The sequence below is a fragment of the Pseudophryne corroboree genome, assembly GCF_028390025.1.
Source record: "Pseudophryne corroboree isolate aPseCor3 chromosome 2 unlocalized genomic scaffold, aPseCor3.hap2 SUPER_2_unloc_1, whole genome shotgun sequence".
NCBI lineage: Eukaryota > Metazoa > Chordata > Amphibia > Anura > Myobatrachidae > Pseudophryne > Pseudophryne corroboree.
The window spans coordinates 901,787-924,699 of record NW_026967488.1 but is presented as its reverse complement, the minus strand read 5'-3'; the positions used below and the strand labels follow the sequence as shown (position 1 = coordinate 924,699).

Genomic DNA, 22,913 nt, shown 5'->3' with positions numbered 1-22,913 from the left:
CCGCGTGTCATTCCTGTGTTGCTGGGATGTGCGCGTGATATTGATGTGTCAGGGTGTGTGTGAGCCGCGTGTCATTCCTGTGTTGCTGGGATGTGCGGGTGATATTGATGTGTCAGGGTGTGTGTGAGCCACGTGTCATTCCTGTGTTGCTGGGATGTGCGGGTGATATTGATGTGTCAGGGTGTGTGTGAGCCGCGTGTCATTCCTGTGTTGCTGGGATGTGCGGGAGATATTGATGTATCAGGGTGTGTGTGAGCCGCGTGTCATTCCTGTGTTGCTGGGATGTGCAGGTGATATTGATGTGTCAGGGTGTGTGTGAGCCACGTGTCATTCCTGTGTTGCTGGGATGTGCGGGTGATATTGATGTCTCAGGGTGTGTGTGAGCCGCGTGTCATTCCTGTGTTGCTGGGATGTGCGGGTGATATTGATGTCTCAGGGTGTGTGTGAGCCGCGTGTCATTCCTGTGTTGCTGGGATGTGCGGGTGATATTGATGTATCAGGGTGTGTGTGAGCCGCGTGTCATTCCTGTGTTGCTGAGATGTGCAGGTGATATTGATGTGTCAGGGTGTGTGTGAGCCACGTGTCATTCCTGTGTTGCCGGGATGTGCGGGTGATATTGATGTGTCAGGGTGTGTGTGAGCCACGTGTCATTCCTGTGTTGCTGGGATGTGCGGGTGATATTGATGTATCAGGGTGTGTGTGAGCCGCGTGTCATTCCTGTGTTGCTGGGATGTGCGGGTGATATTGATGTGTCAGGGTGTGTGTGTGTGAGCCGCTTGTCATTCCTGTGTTGCCGGGATGTGCGGGTGATATTGATGTGTCAGGGTGTGTGTGAGCCACGTGTCATTCCTGTGTTGCTGGGATGTGCGGGTGATATTGATGTATCAGGGTGTGTGTGAGCCGCGTGTCATTGCTGTGTTGCTGGGATGTGCGGGTGATATTGATGTGTCAGGGTGTGTGTGAGCCACGTGTCATTCCTGTGTTGCTGGGATGTGCGGGTGATATTGATGTATCAGGGTGTGTGTGAGCCGCGTGTCATTCCTGTGTTGCTGGGATGTGCAGGTGATATTGATGTGTCAGGGTGTGTGTGAGCCACGTGTCATTCCTGTGTTGCCGGGATGTGCGGGTGATATTGATGTGTCAGGATGTGTGTGAGCCGCGTGTCATTCCTGTGTTGCTGGGATGTGCGGGTGATATTGATGTGTCAGGGTGTGTGTGAGCCGCGTGTCATTCCTGTGTTGCTGGGATGTGCGGGTGATATTGATGTGTCAGGGTGTGTGTGAGCCGCGTGTCATTCCTGTGTTGCTGGGATGTGCGGGTGATATTGATGTGTCAGGGTGTGTGTGAGCCGCGTCTCCTTCCTGTGTTGCTGGGATGTGCGGGAGATATTGATGTATCAGGGTGTGTGTGAGCCGCGTGTCATTCCTGTGTTGCTGGGATGTGCTGGTGATATTGATGTGTCAGGGTGTGTGTGACCTGCATGTCATTCCTGTGTTGCTGGGATGTGCGGGTGATATTGATGTGTCAGGGTGTGTGTGAGCCGCGTGTCATTTCTGTGTTGCTGGGATGTGCGGGTGATATTGATGTGTCAGGGTGTGTGTGAGCCGCTTGTCATTCCTGTGTTGCCGGGATGTGCGGGTGATATTGATGTGTCAGGGTGTGTGTGAGCCACGTGTCATTCCTGTGTTGCTGGGATGTGCGGGTGATATTGATGTATAAGGGTGTGTGTGAGCCGCGTGTCATTGCTGGGATGTGCGGGTGATATTGATGTGTCAGGGTGTGTGTGAGCCGCGTGTCATTTCTGTGTTGCTGGGATGTGCGGGTGATATTGATGTGTCAGGGTGTGTGTGAGCCGCGTGTCATTCCTGTGTTGCTGGGATGTGCGGGTGATATTGATGTGTCAGGGTGTGTGTGAGCCGCGTGTCATTCCTGTGTTGCTGGGATGTGCGGGTGATATTGATGTGTCAGGGTGTGTGTGAGCCGCGTGTCATTCCTGTGTTGCTGGGATGTGCGGGAGATGTTGATGTGTCAGGGTGTGTGTGAGCCGCGTGTCATTCCCGAGTTGCTGGGATGTGCGGGTGATATTGATGTATCAGGGTGTGTGTGAGCCGCTTGTCATTCCTGTGTTGCTGGGATGTGCGGTTGATATTGATGTGTCAGGGTGTGTGTGAGCCGCGTGTCATTCCTGTGTTGCTGGGATGTGCGGGTGATATTGATGTGTCAGGGTGTGTGTGAGCCGCGTGTCATTCCTGTGTTGCTGGGATGTGCGGGTGATATTGATGTTTCAGAGTGTGTGTGAGCCGCGTGTCATTCCTGTGTTGCTAGGATGTGCGGGTGATATTGATGTGTCAGGGTGTGTGTGTGAGCCGCGTGTCATTGCTGTGTTGCTGGGATGTGCGGGTAATATTGATGTGTCAGGGTGTGTGTGAGCCGCGTGTCATTCCTGTGTTGCAGGGATGTGCGGGTGATATTGATGTGTCTGGGTGTGTGTGAGCCGCGTGTCATTCCTGTGTTGCTGAGATGTGCGGGTGATATTGATGTGTCAGGGTGTGTGTGAGCCGCCTGTCATTCCTGTGTTGCTGGGATGTGCGGGTGATATTGATGTGTCAGGGTGTGTGTGAGCCGCGTGTCATTCCTGTGTTGCTAGGATGTGCTGGTGATATTGATGTGTCAGGGTGTGTGTGAGCCGCGTGTCGTTGCTGGGATGTGCGGGTAATATTGATGTGTCAGGGTGTGTGTGAGCCGCGTGTCATTCCTGTGTTGCTGGGATGTGCGGGTGATATTGATGTGTCAGGGTGTGTGTGAGCCGCGTGTCATTCCTGTGTTGCTGGGATGTGCGGGTGATATTGATGTGTCAGGGTGTGTGTGAGCCGCGTGTCATTCCTGTGTTGCTGGGATGTGCGGGTGATATTGATGTGTCAGGGTGTGTGTGAGCCGCGTGTCATTCCTGTGTTGCTGGGATGTGCGGGTGATATTGATGTGTCAGGGTGTGTGTGAGCCGCGTGTCATTCCTGTGTTGCTGGGATGTGCGGGTGATATTGATGTGTCAGGGTGTGTGTGAGCCGCGTGTCATTCCTGTGTTGCTGGGATGTGTGGGTGATACTGATGTGTCAGGGTGTGTGTGTGTGAGCCGCGTGTCATTCCTGTGTTGCTGGGATGTGCGGGTGATATTGATGTATCAGGGTGTGTATGAGCCGCGTGTCATTCCTGTGTTGCTGGGATGTGCGGGTGATATTGATGTATCAGGGTGTGTGTGAGCCGCGTGTCATTCCTGTGTTACTGGGATGTGCGGGTGATATTGATGTATCAGGGTGTGTGTGAGCCGCGTGTCATTCCTGTGTTGCTGGGATGTGCGGGTGATATTGATGTGTCAGGGTGTGTGTGAGCCGCGTGTCATTCCTGTGTTGCTGGGATGTGCGGGTGATATTGATGTGTCAGGGTGTGTGTGAGCCGCGTGTCATTCCTGTGTTGCTGGGATGTGCGGGTGATATTGATGTGTCAGGGTGTGTGTGAGCCGCGTGTCATTCCTGTGTTGCTGGGATGTGCGGGTGATATTGATGTGTCAGGGTGTGTGTGAGCCGCGTGTCATTCCTGTGTTGCTGGGATGTGTGGGTGATACTGATGTGTCAGGGTGTGTGTGTGTGAGCCGCATGTCATTCCTGTGTTGCTGGGATGTGCGGGTGATATTGATGTATCAGGGTGTGTATGAGCCGCGTGTCATTCCTGTGTTGCTGGGATGTGCGGGTGATATTGATGTATCAGGGTGTGTGTGAGCCGCGTGTCATTCCTGTGTTACTGGGATGTGCGGGTGATATTGATGTATCAGGGTGTGTGTGAGCCGCGTGTCATTCCTGTGTTGCTGGGATGTGCGCGTGATATTGATGTGTCAGGGTGTGTGTGAGCCGCGTGTCATTCCTGTGTTGCTGGGATGTGCGGGTGATATTGATGTGTCAGGGTGTGTGTGAGCCACGTGTCATTCCTGTGTTGCTGGGATGTGCGGGTGATATTGATGTGTCAGGGTGTTTGTGAGCCGCGTGTCATTCCTGTGTTGCTGGGATGTGCGGGTGATATTGATGTGTCAGGGTGTGTGTGATCCGCGTGTCATTCCTGTGTTGCTGGGATGTGCGGGTGATATTGATGTATCAGGGTGTGTGTGTGAGCCGCGTGTCATTCCTGTGTTGCTGGGATGTGCGGGTGATATTGATGTGTCAGGGTGTGTGTGAGCCGCGTGTCATTCCTGTGTTGCTGGGATGTGCGGGTGATATTGATGTGTCAGGGTGTGTGTGAGCCGCGTGTCATTCCTGTGTTGCTGGGATGTGCGGGTGATATTGATGTGTCAAGGTGTGTGTGAGCCGCGTGTCATTCCTGTGTTGCTGGGATGTGCGGGTGATATTGATGTGTCAGGGTGTGTGTGAGCCGCGTGTCATTCCTGTGTTGCTGGGATGTGCGGGTGATATTGATGTGTCAGGGTGTGTGTGAGCCGCGTGTCATTCCTGTGTTGCTGGGATGTGCGGGTGATATTGATGTGTCAGGGTGTGTGTGAGCCGCGTGTCATTCCTGTGTTGCTGGGGTGTGCGGGTGATATTGATGTGTCAGGGTGTGTGTGAGCCGCGTGTCATTCCTGTGTTGCTGGGATGTGCGGGAGATGTTGATGTGTCAGGGTGTGTGTGAGCCGAGTGTCATTCCCGTGTTGCTGGGATGTGCGGGTGATATTGATGTATCAGGGTGTGTGTGAGCCGCGTGTCATTCCTGTGTTGCTGGGATGTGCGGGTGATATTGATGTGTCTGGGTGTGTGTGAGCCGCGTGTCATTCCTGTGTTGCTGGGATGTGCGGGTGATATTGATGTGTCAGGGTGTGTGTGAGCCGCCTGTCATTCCTGTGTTGCTGGGATGTGCGGGTGATATTGATGTGTCAGGGTGTGTGTGAGCCGCGTGTCATTCCTGTGTTGCTGGGATGTGCGGGTGATATTGATGTGTCAGGGTGTGTGTGAGCCGCGTGTCGTTGCTGGGATGTGCGGGTAATATTGATGTGTCAGGGTGTGTGTGAGCCGCCTGTCATTCCTGTGTTGCTGGGATGTGCGGGTGATATTGATGTGTCTGGGTGTGTGTGAGCCGCGTGTCATTCCTGTGTTGCTGGGATGTGCGGGTGATATTGATGTGTCAGGGTGTGTGTGAGCCGCCTGTAATTCCTGTGTTGCTGGGATGTGCGGGTGATATTGATGTGTCAGGGTGTGTGTGAGCCGCGTGCCATTCCTGTGTTGCTGAGATGTGCAGGTGATATTGATGTGTCAGGGTGTGTGTGAGCCGCTTGTCATTCCTGTGTTGCTGGGATGTGCGGGTGATATTGATGTGTCAGGGTGTGTGTGAGCCGCGTGTCATTCCTGTGTTGCTGGGATGTGCAGGTGATATTGATGTGTCAGGGTGTGTGTGAGCCGCTTGTCATTCCTGTGTTGCTGGGATGTGCGGGTGATATTGATGTGTCAGGGTGTGTGTGAGCCGCGTGTCATTCCTGTGTTGCTGGGATGTGCGGGTGATATTGATGTGTCAGGGTGTGTGTGAGCCACGTGTCATTCCTGTGTTGCTGGGATGTGCGGGTGATATTGATGTGTCAGGGTGTGTGTGAGCCGCGTGTTATTCCTGTGTTGCTGGGATGTGCGGGTGATATTGATGTGTCAGGATGTGTGTGAGCCGCTTGTCATTCCTGTGTTGCTGGGATGTGCGGGTGATATTGATGTGTCAGGGTGTGTGTGAGCCGCGTGTCATTCCTGTGTTGCTGGGATGTGCGGGTGATATTGATGTGTCAGGGTGTGTGTGAGCCGCGTGTCATTCCTGTGTTGCTGGGATGTGCGGGTGATATTGATGTGTCTGGGTGTGTGTGAGCCGCGTGTCATTCCTGTGTTGCTGGGATGTGCGGGTGATATTGATGTGTCAGGGTGTGTGTGAGCCGCCTGTCATTCCTGTGTTGCTGGGATGTGCGGGTGATATTGATGTGTCAGGGTGTGTGAGCCGCCTGTCATTCCTGTGTTGCTGGGATGTGCGGGTGATATTGATGTGTCGGGGTGTGTGTGAGCCGCGTGTCGTTGCTGGGATGTGCGGGTAATATTGATGTGTCAGGGTGTGTGTGAGCCGCCAGTCATTCCTGTGTTGCTGGGATGTGCGGGTGATATTGATGTGTCTGGGTGTGTGTGAGCCGCGTGTCATTCCTGTGTTGCTGGGATGTGCGGGTGATATTGATGTGTCAGGGTGTGTGTGAGCCGCCTGTAATTCCTGTGTTGCTGGGATGTGTGGGTGATATTGATGTGTCAGGGTGTGTGTGAGCCGCGTGCCATTCCTGTGTTGCTGAGATGTGCAGGTGATTATGATGTGTCAGGGTGTATGTGAGCCGCTTGTCATTCCTGTGTTGCTGGGATGTGCGGGTGATATTGATGTGTCAGGGTGTGTGTGAGCCGCGTGTCATTCCTGTGTTGCTGGGATGTGCAGGTAATATTGATGTGTCAGGGTGTGTGTGAGCCGCTTGTCATTCCTGTGTTGCTGGGATGTGCGGGTGATATTGATGTGTCAGGGTGTGTGTGAGCCGCGTGTCATTCCTGTGTTGCTGGGATGTGCGGGTGATATTGATGTGTCAGGGTGTGTGTGAGCCACGTGTCATTCCTGTGTTGCTGGGATGTGCGGGTGATATTGATGTGTCAGGGTGTGTGTGAGCCGCGTGTCATTCCTGTGTTGCTGGGATGTGCGGGTGATATTGATGTGTCAGGATGTGTGTGAGCCGCATGTCATTCCTGTGTTGCTGGGATGTGCAGGTGATATTGATGTGTCAGGGTGTGTGTGTGAGCCGCTTGTCATTCCTGTGTTGCTGGGATGTGCGGGTGATATTGATGTGTCAGGATGTGTGTGAGCCGCTTGTCATTCCTGTGTTGCTGGGATGTGCGGGTGATATTGATGTGTCAGGGTGTGTGTGAGCCGCGTGTCATTCCTGTGTTGCTGGGATGTGCGGGTGATATTGATGTGTCAGGGTGTGTGTGAGCCGCGTGTCATTCCTGTGTTGCTGGGATGTGCGGGTGATATTGATGTGTCAGGGTGTGTGTGAGCCACGTGTCATTCCTGTGTTGCTGGGATGTGCGGGTGATATTGATGTGTCAGGGTGTGTGTGAGCCGCGTGTCGTTGCTGGGATGTGCGGGTAATATTGATGTGTCAGGGTGTGTGTGAGCCGCCTGTCATTCCTGTGTTGCTGGGATGTGCGGGTGATATTGATGTGTCAGTGTGTGTGTGAGCCGCGTGTCATTCCTGTGTTGCTGGGATGTGCGGGTGATATTGATGAGTCAGGGTGTGTGTGAGCCGCCTGTAATTCCTGTGTTGCTGGGATGTGCGGGTGATATTGATGTGTGAGGGTGTGTGTGAGCCGCGTGTCATTCCTGTGTTGCTGAGATGTGCAGGTGATATTGATGTGTCAGGGTGTGTGTGAGCCGCTTGTCATTCCTGTGTTGCTGGGATGTGCAGGTGATATTGATGTGTCAGGGTGTGTGTGAGCCGCGTGTCATTCCTGTGTTGCTGGGATGTGCGGGTGATATTGATGTGTCAGGGTGTGTGTGAGCCGCGTGTCATTCCTGTGTTGCTGGGATGTGCAGGTGATATTGATGTGTCAGGGTGTGTGTGAGCCGCTTGTCATTCCTGTGTTGCTGGGATGTGCGGGTGATATTGATGTGTCAGGGTGTGTGTGAGCCGCGTGTCATTCCTGTGTTGCTGGGATGTGCGGGTGATATTGATGTGTCAGGGTGTGTGTGAGCCACGTGTCATTCCTGTGTTGCTGGGATGTGCGGGTGATATTGATGTGTCAGGGTGTGTGTGAGCCGCGTGTCATTCCTGTGTTGCTGGGATGTGCGGGTGATATTGATGTGTCAGGATGTGTGTGATCCGCATGTCATTCCTGTGTTGCTGGGATGTGCAGGTGATATTGATGTGTCAGGGTGTGTGTGTGAGCCGCGTGTCATTCCTGTGTTGCTGGGATGTGCGGGTGATATCGATGTGTCAGGATGTGTGTGAGCCGCGTGTCATTCCTGTGTTGCTGGGATGTGCGGGTGATATTGATGTGTCAGGGTGTGTGTGAGCCGCGTGTCATTCCTGTGTTGCTGGGATGTGCGGGTGATATTGATGTATCAGGGTGTGTGTGTGAGCCGCGTGTCATTCCTGTGTTGCTGGGATGTGAGGGTGATATTGATGTGTCAGGATGTGTGTGAGCCGCGTGTCATTCCTGTGTTGCTGGGATGTGCGGGTGATATTGATGTGTCAGGGTGTGTGTGAGCCGCGTGTCATTCCTGTGTTGCTGGGATGTGCGGGTGATGTTGATGTATCAGGGTGTGTGTGAGCCGCGTGTCATTCCTGTGTTGCTGGGATGTGCTGGAGATATTGATGTGTCAGGGTGTGTGTGAGCCGCGTGTCATTCCTGTGTTGCTGGGATGTGCGGGTGATATTGATGTGTCGGGGTGTGTGTGAGCCGCGTGTCATTCCTGTGTTGCTGGGATGTGCGGGTGATATTGATGTGTCAGGGTGTGTGTGAGCCGCGTGTCATTCCTGTGTTGCTGGGATGTGAGGGTGATATTGATGTGTCAGGGTGTGTGTGAGCCGCGTGTCATTCCTGTGTTGCTGGGATGTGCGGGGGATATTGATGTATCAGTGTGTGTGTGTGAGCCGCGTGTCATTCCTGTGTTGCTGGGATGTGAGGGTGATATTGATGTGTCAGGGTGTGTGTGTGAGCCGCGTGTCATTCCTGTGTTGCTGGGATGTGAGGGTGATATTGATGTGTCAGGGTGTGTGTGAGCCGCGTGTCATTCCTGTGTTGCTGGGATGTGAGGATGATATTGATGTGTCAGGGTGTGTGTGAGCCGCGTGTCATTCCTGTGTTGCTGGGATGTGAGGGTGATATTGATGTGTCAGGGTGTGTGTGTGAGCCGCGTGTCATTCCTGTGTTGCTGGGATGTGAGGGTGATATTGATGTGTCAGGGTGTGTGTGTGAGCCGCGTGTCATTCCTGTGTTGCTGGGATGTGAGGGTGATATTGATGTGTCAGGGTGTGTGTGAGCCGCGTGTCATTCCTGTGTTGCTGGGATGTGATGGTGATATTGATGTGTCAGGGTGTGTGTGAGCCGCGTGTCATTCCTGTGTTGCTGGGATGTGCGGGTGATATTGATGTGTCAGGGTGTGTGTGAGCCGCGTGTCATTCCTCTGTTGCTGGGATGTGCGGGTGATATTGATGTGTCAGGGTGTGTGTGTGTGCCGCGTGTCATTCCTGTGTTGCTGGGATGTGCGGGTGATATTGATGTGTCAGGGTGTGTGTGTGAGCCGCGTGTCATTCCTGTGTTGCTGGGATGTGAGGGTGATATTGATGTGTCAGGGTGTGTGTGAGCCGCGTGTCATTCCTGTGTTGCTGGGATGTGAGGGTGATATTGATGTGTCAGGGTGTGTGTGAGCCGCGTGTCATTCCTGTGTTGCTGGGATGTGCGGGTGATATTGATGTGTCAGGGTGTGTGTGAGCCGCGTGTCATTCCTGTGTTGCTGGGATGTGCGAGTGATGTTGATGTATCAGGGTGTGTGTGAGCCGCGTGTCATTCCTGTGTTGCTGGGATGTGCTGGAGATATTGATGTGTCAGGGTGTGTGTGAGCCGCGTGTCATTCCTGTGTTGCTGGGATGTGCGGGTGATATTGATGTGTCAGGGTGTGTGTGAGCCGCGTGTCATTCCTGTGTTGCTGGGATGTGCGGGTGATATTGATGTGTCAGGGTGTGTGTGAGCCGCGTGTCATTCCTGTGTTGCTGGGATGTGAGGGTGATATTGATGTGTCAGGGTGTGTGTGAGCCGCGTGTCATTCCTGTGTTGCTGGGATGTGCGGGTGATATTGATGTATCAGTGTGTGTGTGTGAGCCGCGTGTCATTCCTGTGTTGCTGGGATGTGCGGGTGATATTGATGTATCAGTGTGTGTGTGAGCCGCGTGTCATTCCTGTGTTGCTGGGATGTGAGGGTGATATTGATGTGTCAGGGTGTGTGTGTGAGCCGCGTGTCATTCCTGTGTTGCTGGGATGTGAGGGTCATATTGATGTGTCAGGGTGTGTGTGAGCCGCGTGTCATTCCTGTGTTGCTGGGATGTGCAGGTGATATTGATGTGTCAGGGTGTGTGTGAGCCGCTTGTCATTCCTGTGTTGCTGGGATGTGCGGGTGATATTAATGTGTCAGGGTGTGTGTGAGCCGCGTGTCATTCCTGTGTTGCTGGGATGTGCGGGTGATATTGATGTGTCAGGGTGTGTGTGAGCCACGTGTCATTCCTGTGTTGCTGGGATGTGCGGGTGATATTGATGTGTCAGGGTGTGTGTGAGCCGCGTGTTATTCCTGTGTTGCTGGGATGTGCGGGTGATATTGATGTGTCAGGATGTGTGTGAGCCGCTTGTCATTCCTGTGTTGCTGGGATGTGCGGGTGATATTGATGTGTCAGGGTGTGTGTGAGCCGCGTGTCATTCCTGTGTTGCTGGGATGTGCGGGTGATATTGATGTGTCAGGGTGTGTGTGAGCCGCGTGTCATTCCTGTGTTGCTGGGATGTGCGGGTGATATTGATGTGTCTGGGTGTGTGTGAGCCGCGTGTCATTCCTGTGTTGCTGGGATGTGCGGGTGATATTGATGTGTCAGGGTGTGTGTGAGCCGCCTGTCATTCCTGTGTTGCTGGGATGTGCGGGTGATATTGATGTGTCAGGGTGTGTGAGCCGCCTGTCATTCCTGTGTTGCTGGGATGTGCGGGTGATATTGATGTGTCGGGGTGTGTGTGAGCCGCGTGTCGTTGCTGGGATGTGCGGGTAATATTGATGTGTCAGGGTGTGTGTGAGCCGCCAGTCATTCCTGTGTTGCTGGGATGTGCGGGTGATATTGATGTGTCTGGGTGTGTGTGAGCCGCGTGTCATTCCTGTGTTGCTGGGATGTGCGGGTGATATTGATGTGTCAGGGTGTGTGTGAGCCGCGTGTCATTCCTGTGTTGCTGGGATGTGCGGGTGATATTGATGTGTCAGGGTGTGTGTGAGCCGCCTGTAATTCCTGTGTTGCTGGGATGTGCGGGTGATATTGATGTGTCAGGGTGTGTGTGAGCCGCGTGCCATTCCTGTGTTGCTGAGATGTGCAGGTGATTATGATGTGTCAGGGTGTATGTGAGCCGCTTGTCATTCCTGTGTTGCTGGGATGTGCGGGTGATATTGATGTGTCAGGGTGTGTGTGAGCCGCGTGTCATTCCTGTGTTGCTGGGATGTGCAGGTAATATTGATGTGTCAGGGTGTGTGTGAGCCGCTTGTCATTCCTGTGTTGCTGGGATGTGCGGGTGATATTGATGTGTCAGGGTGTGTGTGAGCCGCGTGTCATTCCTGTGTTGCTGGGATGTGCGGGTGATATTGATGTGTCAGGGTGTGTGTGAGCCACGTGTCATTCCTGTGTTGCTGGGATGTGCGGGTGATATTGATGTGTCAGGGTGTGTGTGAGCCGCGTGTCATTCCTGTGTTGCTGGGATGTGCGGGTGATATTGATGTGTCAGGATGTGTGTGAGCCGCATGTCATTCCTGTGTTGCTGGGATGTGCAGGTGATATTGATGTGTCAGGGTGTGTGTGTGAGCCGCTTGTCATTCCTGTGTTGCTGGGATGTGCGGGTGATATTGATGTGTCAGGATGTGTGTGAGCCGCTTGTCATTCCTGTGTTGCTGGGATGTGCGGGTGATATTGATGTGTCAGGGTGTGTGTGAGCCGCATGTCATTCCTGTGTTGCTGGGATGTGCGGGTGATATTGATGTGTCAGGGTGTGTGTGAGCCGCGTGTCATTCCTGTGTTGCTGGGATGTGCGGGTGATATTGATGTGTCAGGGTGTGTGTGAGCCACGTGTCATTCCTGTGTTGCTGGGATGTGCGGGTGATATTGATGTGTCAGGGTGTGTGTGAGCCGCGTGTCGTTGCTGGGATGTGCGGGTAATATTGATGTGTCAGGGTGTGTGTGAGCCGCCTGTCATTCCTGTGTTGCTGGGATGTGCGGGTGATATTGATGTGTCAGTGTGTGTGTGAGCCGCGTGTCATTCCTGTGTTGCTGGGATGTGCGGGTGATATTGATGTGTCAGGGTGTGTGTGAGCCGCCTGTAATTCCTGTGTTGCTGGGATGTGCGGGTGATATTGATGTTTGAGGTGGTGTGTGAGCCGCGTGTCATTCCTGTGTTGCTGAGATGTGCAGGTGATATTGATGTGTCAGGGTGTGTGTGAGCCGCTTGTCATTCCTGTGTTGCTGGGATGTGCAGGTGATATTGATGTGTCAGGGTGTGTGTGAGCCGCGTGTCATTCCTGTGTTGCTGGGATGTGCGGGTGATATTGATGTGTCAGGGTGTGTGTGAGCCGCGTGTCATTCCTGTGTTGCTGGGATGTGCAGGTGATATTGATGTGTCAGGGTGTGTGTGAGCCGCTTGTCATTCCTGTGTTGCTGGGATGTGCGGGTGATATTGATGTGTCAGGGTGTGTGTGAGCCGCGTGTCATTCCTGTGTTGCTGGGATGTGCGGGTGATATTGATGTGTCAGGGTGTGTGTGAGCCACGTGTCATTCCTGTGTTGCTGGGATGTGCGGGTGATATTGATGTGTCAGGGTGTGTGTGAGCCGCGTGTCATTCCTGTGTTGCTGGGATGTGCGGGTGATATTGATGTGTCAGGATGTGTGTGATCCGCATGTCATTCCTGTGTTGCTGGGATGTGCAGGTGATATTGATGTGTCAGGGTGTGTGTGTGAGCCGCGTGTCATTCCTGTGTTGCTGGGATGTGCGGGTGATATCGATGTGTCAGGATGTGTGTGAGCCGCGTGTCATTCCTGTGTTGCTGGGATGTGCGGGTGATATTGATGTGTCAGGGTGTGTGTGAGCCGCGTGTCATTCCTGTGTTGCTGGGATGTGCGGGTGATATTGATGTATCAGGGTGTGTGTGTGAGCCGCGTGTCATTCCTGTGTTGCTGGGATGTGAGGGTGATATTGATGTGTCAGGATGTGTGTGAGCCGCGTGTCATTCCTGTGTTGCTGGGATGTGCGGGTGATATTGATGTGTCAGGGTGTGTGTGAGCCGCGTGTCATTCCTGTGTTGCTGGGATGTGCGGGTGATGTTGATGTATCAGGGTGTGTGTGAGCCGCGTGTCATTCCTGTGTTGCTGGGATGTGCTGGAGATATTGATGTGTCAGGGTGTGTGTGAGCCGCGTGTCATTCCTGTGTTGCTGGGATGTGCGGGTGATATTGATGTGTCAGGGTGTGTGTGAGCCGCGTGTCATTCCTGTGTTGCTGGGATGTGCGGGTGATATTGATGTGTCAGGGTGTGTGTGAGCCGCGTGTCATTCCTGTGTTGCTGGGATGTGAGGGTGATATTGATGTGTCAGGGTGTGTGTGAGCCGCGTGTCATTCCTGTGTTGCTGGGATGTGCGGGGGATATTGATGTATCAGTGTGTGTGTGTGAGCCGCGTGTCATTCCTGTGTTGCTGGGATGTGAGGGTGATATTGATGTGTCAGGGTGTGTGTGTGAGCCGCGTGTCATTCCTGTGTTGCTGGGATGTGAGGGTGATATTGATGTGTCAGGGTGTGTGTGAGCCGCGTGTCATTCCTGTGTTGCTGGGATGTGAGGATGATATTGATGTGTCAGGGTGTGTGTGAGCCGCGTGTCATTCCTGTGTTGCTGGGATGTGAGGGTGATATTGATGTGTCAGGGTGTGTGTGTGAGCCGCGTGTCATTCCTGTGTTGCTGGGATGTGAGGGTGATATTGATGTGTCAGGGTGTGTGTGTGAGCCGCGTGTCATTCCTGTGTTGCTGGGATGTGAGGGTGATATTGATGTGTCAGGGTGTGTGTGAGCCGCGTGTCATTCCTGTGTTGCTGGGATGTGATGGTGATATTGATGTGTCAGGGTGTGTGTGAGCCGCGTGTCATTCCTGTGTTGCTGGGATGTGCGGGTGATATTGATGTGTCAGGGTGTGTGTGAGCCGCGTGTCATTCCTCTGTTGCTGGGATGTGCGGGTGATATTGATGTGTCAGGGTGTGTGTGTGAGCCGCGTGTCATTCCTGTGTTGCTGGGATGTGCGGGTGATATTGATGTGTCAGGGTGTGTGTGTGAGCCGCGTGTCATTCCTGTGTTGCTGGGATGTGAGGGTGATATTGATGTGTCAGGGTGTGTGTGAGCCGCGTGTCATTCCTGTGTTGCTGGGATGTGAGGGTGATATTGATGTGTCAGGGTGTGTGTGAGCCGCGTGTCATTCCTGTGTTGCTGGGATGTGCGGGTGATATTGATGTGTCAGGGTGTGTGTGAGCCGCGTGTCATTCCTGTGTTGCTGGGATGTGCGAGTGATGTTGATGTATCAGGGTGTGTGTGAGCCGCGTGTCATTCCTGTGTTGCTGGGATGTGCTGGAGATATTGATGTGTCAGGGTGTGTGTGAGCCGCGTGTCATTCCTGTGTTGCTGGGATGTGCGGGTGATATTGATGTGTCAGGGTGTGTGTGAGCCGCGTGTCATTCCTGTGTTGCTGGGATGTGCGGGTGATATTGATGTGTCAGGGTGTGTGTGAGCCGCGTGTCATTCCTGTGTTGCTGGGATGTGAGGGTGATATTGATGTGTCAGGGTGTGTGTGAGCCGCGTGTCATTCCTGTGTTGCTGGGATGTGCGGGTGATATTGATGTATCAGTGTGTGTGTGTGAGCCGCGTGTCATTCCTGTGTTGCTGGGATGTGCGGGTGATATTGATGTATCAGTGTGTGTGTGAGCCGCGTGTCATTCCTGTGTTGCTGGGATGTGAGGGTGATATTGATGTGTCAGGGTGTGTGTGTGAGCCGCGTGTCATTCCTGTGTTGCTGGGATGTGAGGGTCATATTGATGTGTCAGGGTGTGTGTGAGCCGCGTGTCATTCCTGTGTTGCTGGGATGTGAGGGTGATATTGATGTGTCAGGGTGTGTGTGAGCCGCGTGTCATTCCTGTGTTGCTGGGATGTGAGGGTGATATTGATGTGTCAGGGTGTGTGTGTGAGCCGCGTGTCATTCCTGTGTTGCTGGGATGTGAGGGTGATATTGATGTGTCAGGGTGTGTGTGTGAGCCGCGTGTCATTCCTGTGTTGCTGGGATGTGAGGGTGATATTGATGTGTCAGGGTGTGTGTGAGCCGCGTGTCATTCCTGTGTTGCTGGGATGTGAGGGTGATATTGATGTGTCAGGGTGTGTGTGAGCCGCGTGTCATTCCTGTGTTGCTGGGATGTGCGGGTGATATTGATGTGTCAGGGTGTGTGTGAGCCGCGTGTCATTCCTCTGTTGCTGGGATGTGCGGGTGATATTGATGTGTCAGGGTGTGTGTGTGAGCCGCGTGTCATTCCTGTGTTGCTGGGATGTGCGGGTGATATTGATGTGTCAGGGTGTGTGTGTGAGCCGCGTGTCATTCCTGTGTTGCTGGGATGTGAGGGTGATATTGATGTGTCAGGGTGTGTGTGAGCCGCGTGTCATTCCTGTGTTGCTGGGATGTGAGAGTGATATTGATGTGTCAGGGTGTGTGTGAGCCGCGTGTCATTCCTGTGTTGCTGGGATGTGCGGGTGATATTGATGTGTCAGGGTGTGTGTGAGCCGCGTGTCATTCCTCTGTTGCTGGGATGTGCGGGTGATATTGATGTGTCAGGGTGTGTGTGTGCGGGTGATATTGATGTATCAGTGTGTGTGTGTGTGAGCCGCGTGTCATTCCTCTGTTGCTGGGATGTGAGGGTGATATTGATGTGTCAGGGTGTGTGTGAGCCGCGTGTCATTCCTCTGTTGCTGGGATGTGCGGGTGATATTGATGTGTCAGGGTGTGTGTGTGCGGGTGATATTGATGTATTAGTGTGTGTGTGTGAGCCGTGTGTCATTCCTGTGTTGCTGGGATGTGCGGGTGATATTGATGTGTCAGGGTGTGTGTGAGCCGCGTGTCATTCCTCTGTTGCTGGGATGTGCGGGTGATATTGATGTGTCAGGGTGTGTGTGTGCGGGTGATATTGATGTATTAGTGTGTGTGTGTGAGCCGTGTGTCATTCCTGTGTTGCTGGGATGTGCGGGTGATATTGATGTGTCAGGGTGTGTGTGAGCCGCGTGTCATTCCTGTGTTGCTGGGATGTGCGGGTGATATTGATGTGTCAGGGTGTGTGTGAGCCGCGTGTCATTCCTGTGTTGCTGGGATGTGCAGGTGATATTGATGTGTCAGGGTGTGTGTGAGCCGCGTGTCATTCCTGTGTTGCTGGGATGTGCAGGTGATATTGATGTGTCAGGGTGTGTGTGTGCGGGTGATATTGATGTATTAGTGTGTGTGTGTGAGCCGTGTGTCATTCCTGTGTTGCTGGGATGTGCGGGTGATATTGATGTGTCAGGGTGTGTGTGAGCCGCGTGTCATTCCTGTGTTGCTGGGATGTGCGGGTGATATTGATGTGTCAGGGTGTGTGTGAGCCGCGTGTCATTCCTGTGTTGCTGGGATGTGCAGGTGATATTGATGTGTCAGGGTGTGTGTGAGCCGCGTGTCATTCCTGTGTTGCTGGGATGTGAGGGTGATATTGATGTGTCAGGGTGTGTGTGAGCCGCTTGTCATTACTGTGTTGCAGATGGACATAGCGCGGTGACCTTTGATGAGCTGTGACGACAGGACATTAGGCAATATGGTAAGATGATGATGATATTGTGTAGATGTATTGTTTTCTAGATCCCCAGTGTTATATTAGCATCATTGCTTGTTCTCCGCACTTTATTACAGTATCTGATTATATTAATGATTGCTGCCGTGTTAGTTGATTGACCTAGATGTTTATTATTATGCGCGATCCCTTCACACCACAGTATAATGCAACCAATGGCCCAGTCCCATGAAACGCGTCAGTACTTGTGTGTCGTAGAATAATGTTTCCAGGGGCCCACATCGCTACAATATGACACTGTCTTTATGTCTGTAGTGTCAGAGCAGAGCAAATGTTACCTGACCGCATTTATAGTATGAGCAGTGAGTTTTATTTAAGGTAAGTCACAGTATGGCTGGGAGACTCCTGAATCATGGCCGCCCGGAAGAGCATTCGAGTCTGCCGGCAGCTGCACTTGGTCCACTTCCAGAGTAATGCGGATGATCCGTGTCAGCCGATGATGCAATTCGTGCTGAATAGTGTCATTGTAGCCAGGGCCTGGGTAAGAGGGGGCACTGGGGTCAAGTATCCCTGGGCCCCCCTCTCAAAAGTGCCTCCTGCCACAGACTGCATCTTTATTACCAATCCGATCTGCAGTGCTGCAGCCTGCACACAGACATTGACAGTGGTCGCAGCCGCCGGCGCTGTGTGCAATGGACTCAGTGACTGTCCAGGCTGCAGGGAAGGAGGTGGCGGGTGGACGGGAGGCCACAGCCACATACAGGGGAACGTGCCGCCAGTGCAGAGCTCTTCTGTTCTGTGTCACGCAGTTTGTCACTGTCAGGATCATGGGGGATCATCAGTACAAAACGTAAGACAGACAGTAATGAAAATGTTGCTAAAAATAAGTTCCATGCGGTCATATAAATCAGTGTTCACCTTGGATGAAAGACAAAAATGCACCACAAATTATCCCAAACCCCTTCCCAACCGAGACACAGCATAACAGAAATGCATACCCTCCCTACAGGCGGTGAGCCCCTGCAGACGGCGGCTTAACTGCTCAGATTCATATATCTGGGGGTCTGCAGGTCACGGCTGAGAATGCCCGTATTGTACCATACTCCCCTCTCCCGGGCAAGATGTTCTGCGCCCATATCATCATAGAGTCTATTAGGTACAGTATATCCGGAAAGTATTCACAGCGCTTTACTTTTTCCACATTTTGTTATGTTACAGCCTTATTCCAGACTGGAATAAATAAATTTTTCCCCTCAAAATTCTACACACAAGGGCCCTCATTCCGAGTTGTTCGCTCGCTAGCTGCTTTTAGCAGCATTGCACACGCTAGGCCGCCGCCCTCTGGGAGTGTATCTTAGTTTAGCAGAATAGCGAACGAAAGATTAGCAGAATTGCGAATACATAATTCTTAGCAGCTTCTGAGTAGCTCCGGACTTACTCACAGATAGCGATCAGTTCAGTCAGTTTCGTTCCTGGTTTGACGTCACAAACACGCCCTGCGTTCGGCCAGCCACTCCCCCATTTCTCCAGCCAGTCCCGCGTTTTTCCTTGGCACGCCTGCGTTTTTCCGCAAACGCCGTGAAAACGCTGAGTTGCCGCCCAGAAACACCCACTTCCTGTCAATCACACTACGAACACTTCAGCGTGGAAAAAACGTTGTTCGCTCGTGAGTAAATCTACTAAGTTCGTAGCGAAAATCGGCAACGAGCGAACAACTCGGAATGAACCCCAATACCCCATAATGACAACGTGAAAAAAGTGTTTTTGAGACTTGTGCAAATTTATTAAAAATAAACAACTAGAATTATGAGGGAAAAAGTTAATTTATTCCAGTTTGGAATAAGGCTATAAAATAACAAAATGTGGAAACAGTGAAGCGCTGTGAATACTTTCCGGATGTACTGTTTATCTGCCAGTACATGCATACAGACAGTGGCCCGGCAGCGGTCATTCAAAAGGATGGTGCAAACATCAGCTATGCCGATGGAATTCAAAACTACGGTAGCAGGCGACATGCCCGATACCGTAGTTTTGAATTCCATAAGCAACAGTGTGGCGACCAATACCGACACGCCATCCGGCGGTGATTCATTTCGCAGCTCACTTACAGAACGGTCAGCGCGGAACCTGCAGGAGCGCATCACTAATACGCCAGTGACGGCTGTAACAGCTTTCCTTGCACTTTGCCAGAATGATGATTTCGCCCGGACCTCGCTATACTCAGAAGTGCCCAAATGTGACACATGGAACGCCTCTCAGAGGTGTGGAAGTGACATGACGTGCACCTGTACAAGGAGTCCCAGAAATGAGATTAAGTGAAACTCTGGGACGTGTTCACGTTAGTAACTTTGGATGTTACTACATAAGATTACTTCACATAATTAGACGACCTACATCTTTTGATGACTTACAAACCATCAACAATTGTCAATGTGTAACCTATAGAGATGTGTGTGAGACACTTGGCTACACACTGGGAGAACACAATGAAAGTCTCCTTTGTCAGTCAAAACAAAAAATAAAAAACGTTTGAAGTGTTGTGTAAAATTGATAGTGGGGACGGGGCACTGTTCTACCTCGATGCCTCTGATGGTACTGGAAGACAGAGCCGTAACTAGACATTTATGTGCCCTGTGCCAGAGGGAGCACTGGTGCCCCTCACATGAATAGGGACAGGGCACCCGAAAGTCACGTATCCAAGAATGGGGCATGGCCACACAATAGTACCCCCAATTCCGTAGTACAACCTTATTCACATTCCATGGCACAGCAGAGTCCCTTATACACATTACGCCACATAGTACTAACCTTTATATACAGTGTGCCAGTGTGGCGTCCATTTTGTGTGTGTGCTGAGGCAGGGATCAGCCACTTTTACATTTGTTCCTGACTGGAGCAGATGTGTTTTGTGAATATCTATACTTTTAGTGTATCTTTTCAGTTTCCTTTGTTATTCTCTTCTGCCTTTCTCCTTTCTATTTATTTTACCTGTCTCTTTCTTGCTGGTCCTCCGGCCCTGTTTGCCAATTCGCTGCGGGAGGCTACCTCTAGTCATCACCGTTCATCATCCTGCCCGGCATTCGGGGCGGTCGGCTGGCACAGATCCACAGGATGTCGGGTTGACGAATCGGTCCAGTTGGAGGCAGGAAGCAGTAGACGCTCATGTTGCAGGAGGGCTCCGGTGTCTTTTCCACACCCAGGGCCTTCTTCTGATACTGATACCACCTTTTTTGATTTGGGCCGCCGACAGCGCAACTACCCAGGCCTAGCACCCCAGGATGGTGAGGTGCGTGCGCAGCTAAGGGGCGGGCGCCAGAGATCTCAGGTGGATGGAGGTTATCAGGGACTGCTGACTGTGGGTCCTCCCATCAGCAATTCCATGGGATGTCTGGCAGTGCAGTAGAGGGTATTAGAACTGCAGTACCTGCGAGGGGGGGACGGACATCTCCAATTTGCGTGGATGCTATGCGGACAAGGTTGGCTTGGTATCCTTTATGTAAAGACACTGAGTTTTTGTTGAATAGTTCCGTTGTCGGTTATGGTCTTCCTGTTCATGGTGATGTTGTTGTTAGCTGCCCTGAGAGCCTGCGTTCTGCTGTGGACATGCCAGAGGTGGTGAAGGACAAGGTGATGAAGAAGGTTGAATTGGGCCGCATGATTGGACCCTTTTCTGTGCTCCCTTTAACTGACATGGTACTGTCCCCAGTGGGCATGGTTTTGAAGGTGACGGGTAAGTTTCGACTTATCCAGCACCTAACCCATCTGCCTGGTAGGTCGGTTAATGATGCCATTCCTGAAGAGTTGTCCAGGGTGACTTATCAGTCTTTGATGCCTCCCTTAACATAATTCGGGTTGCTGGTCCAGGGGCTTTGCTTGGCAAGTAGAGTCCTTCTTTCGCCTGTTGCCTCTGCACCCTGAGTCTTTCAGGTTCATGAGCATTAGACTGGAGGAAGGTTTCTACATCGACAAGAACCTGCCCATATGTTGTTCAGTTTCGTGCGCATTTTTTAAAAACAATCTGTTCTTTTTTGCACTAGCACGTGTCAGTCGACACCGGGGATTATGGGGAGGCTCGCTACCTCAACGACTTCCTGTGTGTGGGCCCGGCTGATTCTTCTTGTTGCGCTCAGTTACTGTTTTCCTTTTTTTGGGCTTCAGAGAAGTGCGAGGGCCGGTTAGGATTATCCTGAAACACCACCAAGCAATGTAGCAGTAACTTGAAGTATATTAATAAATGAAATACAGAAACAAACAAGGAATTCCACTTGGTAATGCAGACACAGGGTCATATGCAATCAGGACGACAACGACCGGTATTCAGGAAATGCAGATCCTGATAATGAAGATGAATCACTGATTAATATGAATAGTAGCAGACCTAATAATAGAAGGATAACCTGAACTGGTACAGAGGTTCCGTAAAGGTTGCTGACTTGTAGCGTAATTTTCTGTGCCGTCTCATACCCATGGGCAGGATTTTTTGTTACTGCGAGTGTGCGCAGGCCACACCACTTTATTCGGTTCTTGGTCGAGATCCATCAGGATCTCTGAGTGTGGGATACGTTTTCGGTGGAATTTAATGGCACGCCGTTTTGGCGGTCCCCTCCTGTGTCTAGTGTGTTCACTGATGCGGCCAGGTCTGCAGGGTTTGGAGCCTATCTGGAGGGTTCCTGGTCTGCTACCCCCTGGCCCGCTAACTGGCTGGCAGAGAGCCTGACCAGGAATCTTCTTTTGTTGGAGCTATTCCCGATTGTAGTCGCCCTGGAGTTGTGGGATGTGCGCTTGCGTGATAATCATGTTGTCTTCTGATACTTCACGCCATTAACAACCGGCGGTCCTCCTCGTTGCCCATCTTACGCCTGCTAGCTGGCACGGTTGGTCTTGCTCTGCCTGCATTTTAACATTCAGTTTGTGCCTGGCATGGACAATTCCATTGCGGACGCTTTGTTGCATTTTCAATGGCATCGTTTTCGCCGGCTTTTGTCCTGGCTGCTGCTTTACTTGGTGACGTTTATCCCTCTCGTTGGTCACAGGTTATTGGCGTGAAGTATCAGAAGACAACATGCTGATCACACAAGCGCACATCCCACACCTCCAGGGCGACTACAATCGGGAATAGCTCCAACAAAAGAAGATTCCTGGTCAGACCCTCTGCTAGCCAGTCACTGGGCCAGGGGGCAGCAGACCAGGGGCTAGCTTGCCATTCTCTTGCACCTGGGACCATGCGGGCGTACAGGGCTACTTGGAGCCAGTGGAGTTCCTTCTTGCAGAGTTATCAGCATGGCGGTAAGGCATTGCACTAATTCTTGATGTCATTCATTTGCTGCATACTTCTGGTCACTCCAGGGCTGTCGTCCCAATGAAGCTGGCTGGTATTTATTTGTTTTTGCATTTGTGCAGTCTACACAATTTTACTAAGAGTTTTGTTGTCCATAGGGCCCTTAAGGGCTCCGGATCGTCGGCGCCCGATCTTGTTGCTCCTTGATTTGTTCGTTCTTCCCCTTTTTGAATCTCTTTTGTTTTGGCATGCCTTTGTGATGGCATTTCATGAGCTTTTCGCATTGGCGATTTAGTTGCTCAGTCCAAACGCGCCGTGCCACCATTGTTGGTGCTCACGTGCTGATTGCAGATGCGGTATTGTGTCGCACTCATGCTCATCACTTCAAAACGGATCAGTGTGGCTGAGGCAGATGGGTGTCGTTGAGGCCTTCCCCCAATGCCTGCATTTGCCCACTTGCTCTGTCGGTAGAGTTTCGTGCTGTCCTGGTGGATCCTGGGGCCTGGCTTGTGCAGTAGGATGCTTTCGCTTTGATGATTTACCAGTTTTGGAGTGTATTCATGCAGTGTATTCGGGCTGTGGGCTTGTCTCCTTCTGACTTCAGTACTTACTCATTGCACATTGGGGTGGCCACTGCTGCCGCATCTCAGCCTTTGTCGACGACAGAGATTCGAACTCTCGGGCACTGGAAATCTGGGGCTTACAAGCAGTACCTTTATTACATTGCTGTTTGTCTGGGGGGGCTCAGAGTTACAGTTTGTTATTATGCAGCTTCGGGCACTTGTCACCGCTCGTGGCGGGGGTCCTGGGGGATTAGTTTTTTTCCCCCTGAACTTGGAGTCTGATTGACCTTTGCACTCTGGGCAGGTTTTAATTGGTTTTACTCCTGGTCAAGCTGTTTCCCTTCCTCTCCCCACCCACAAAGTTAGTTTTTCTGCTGCTTGACGTATTTTGTTTGCAGGGGTCTGGCTAGATCGCTGCCC

General features: G+C 52.1%; 1 protein-coding gene across 2 annotated transcripts in view; it reads left to right on the top strand.

The window, feature by feature from the left end:
* Window positions 1–22,913, top strand: part of LOC134983035 (V-set domain containing T-cell activation inhibitor 1-like) — a 106,864-nt gene that overhangs the window by 71,623 nt on the left and 12,328 nt on the right. For both annotated transcript variants that reach the window (XM_063948733.1, XM_063948734.1), the window contains exon 6: window positions 16,623–16,679. In XM_063948733.1, the coding sequence (XP_063804803.1) occupies window positions 16,623–16,657 (35 nt within the window). In that variant the 3' untranslated portion in view covers window positions 16,658–16,679. The remainder of the gene's footprint in view (window positions 1–16,622; window positions 16,680–22,913) is intronic.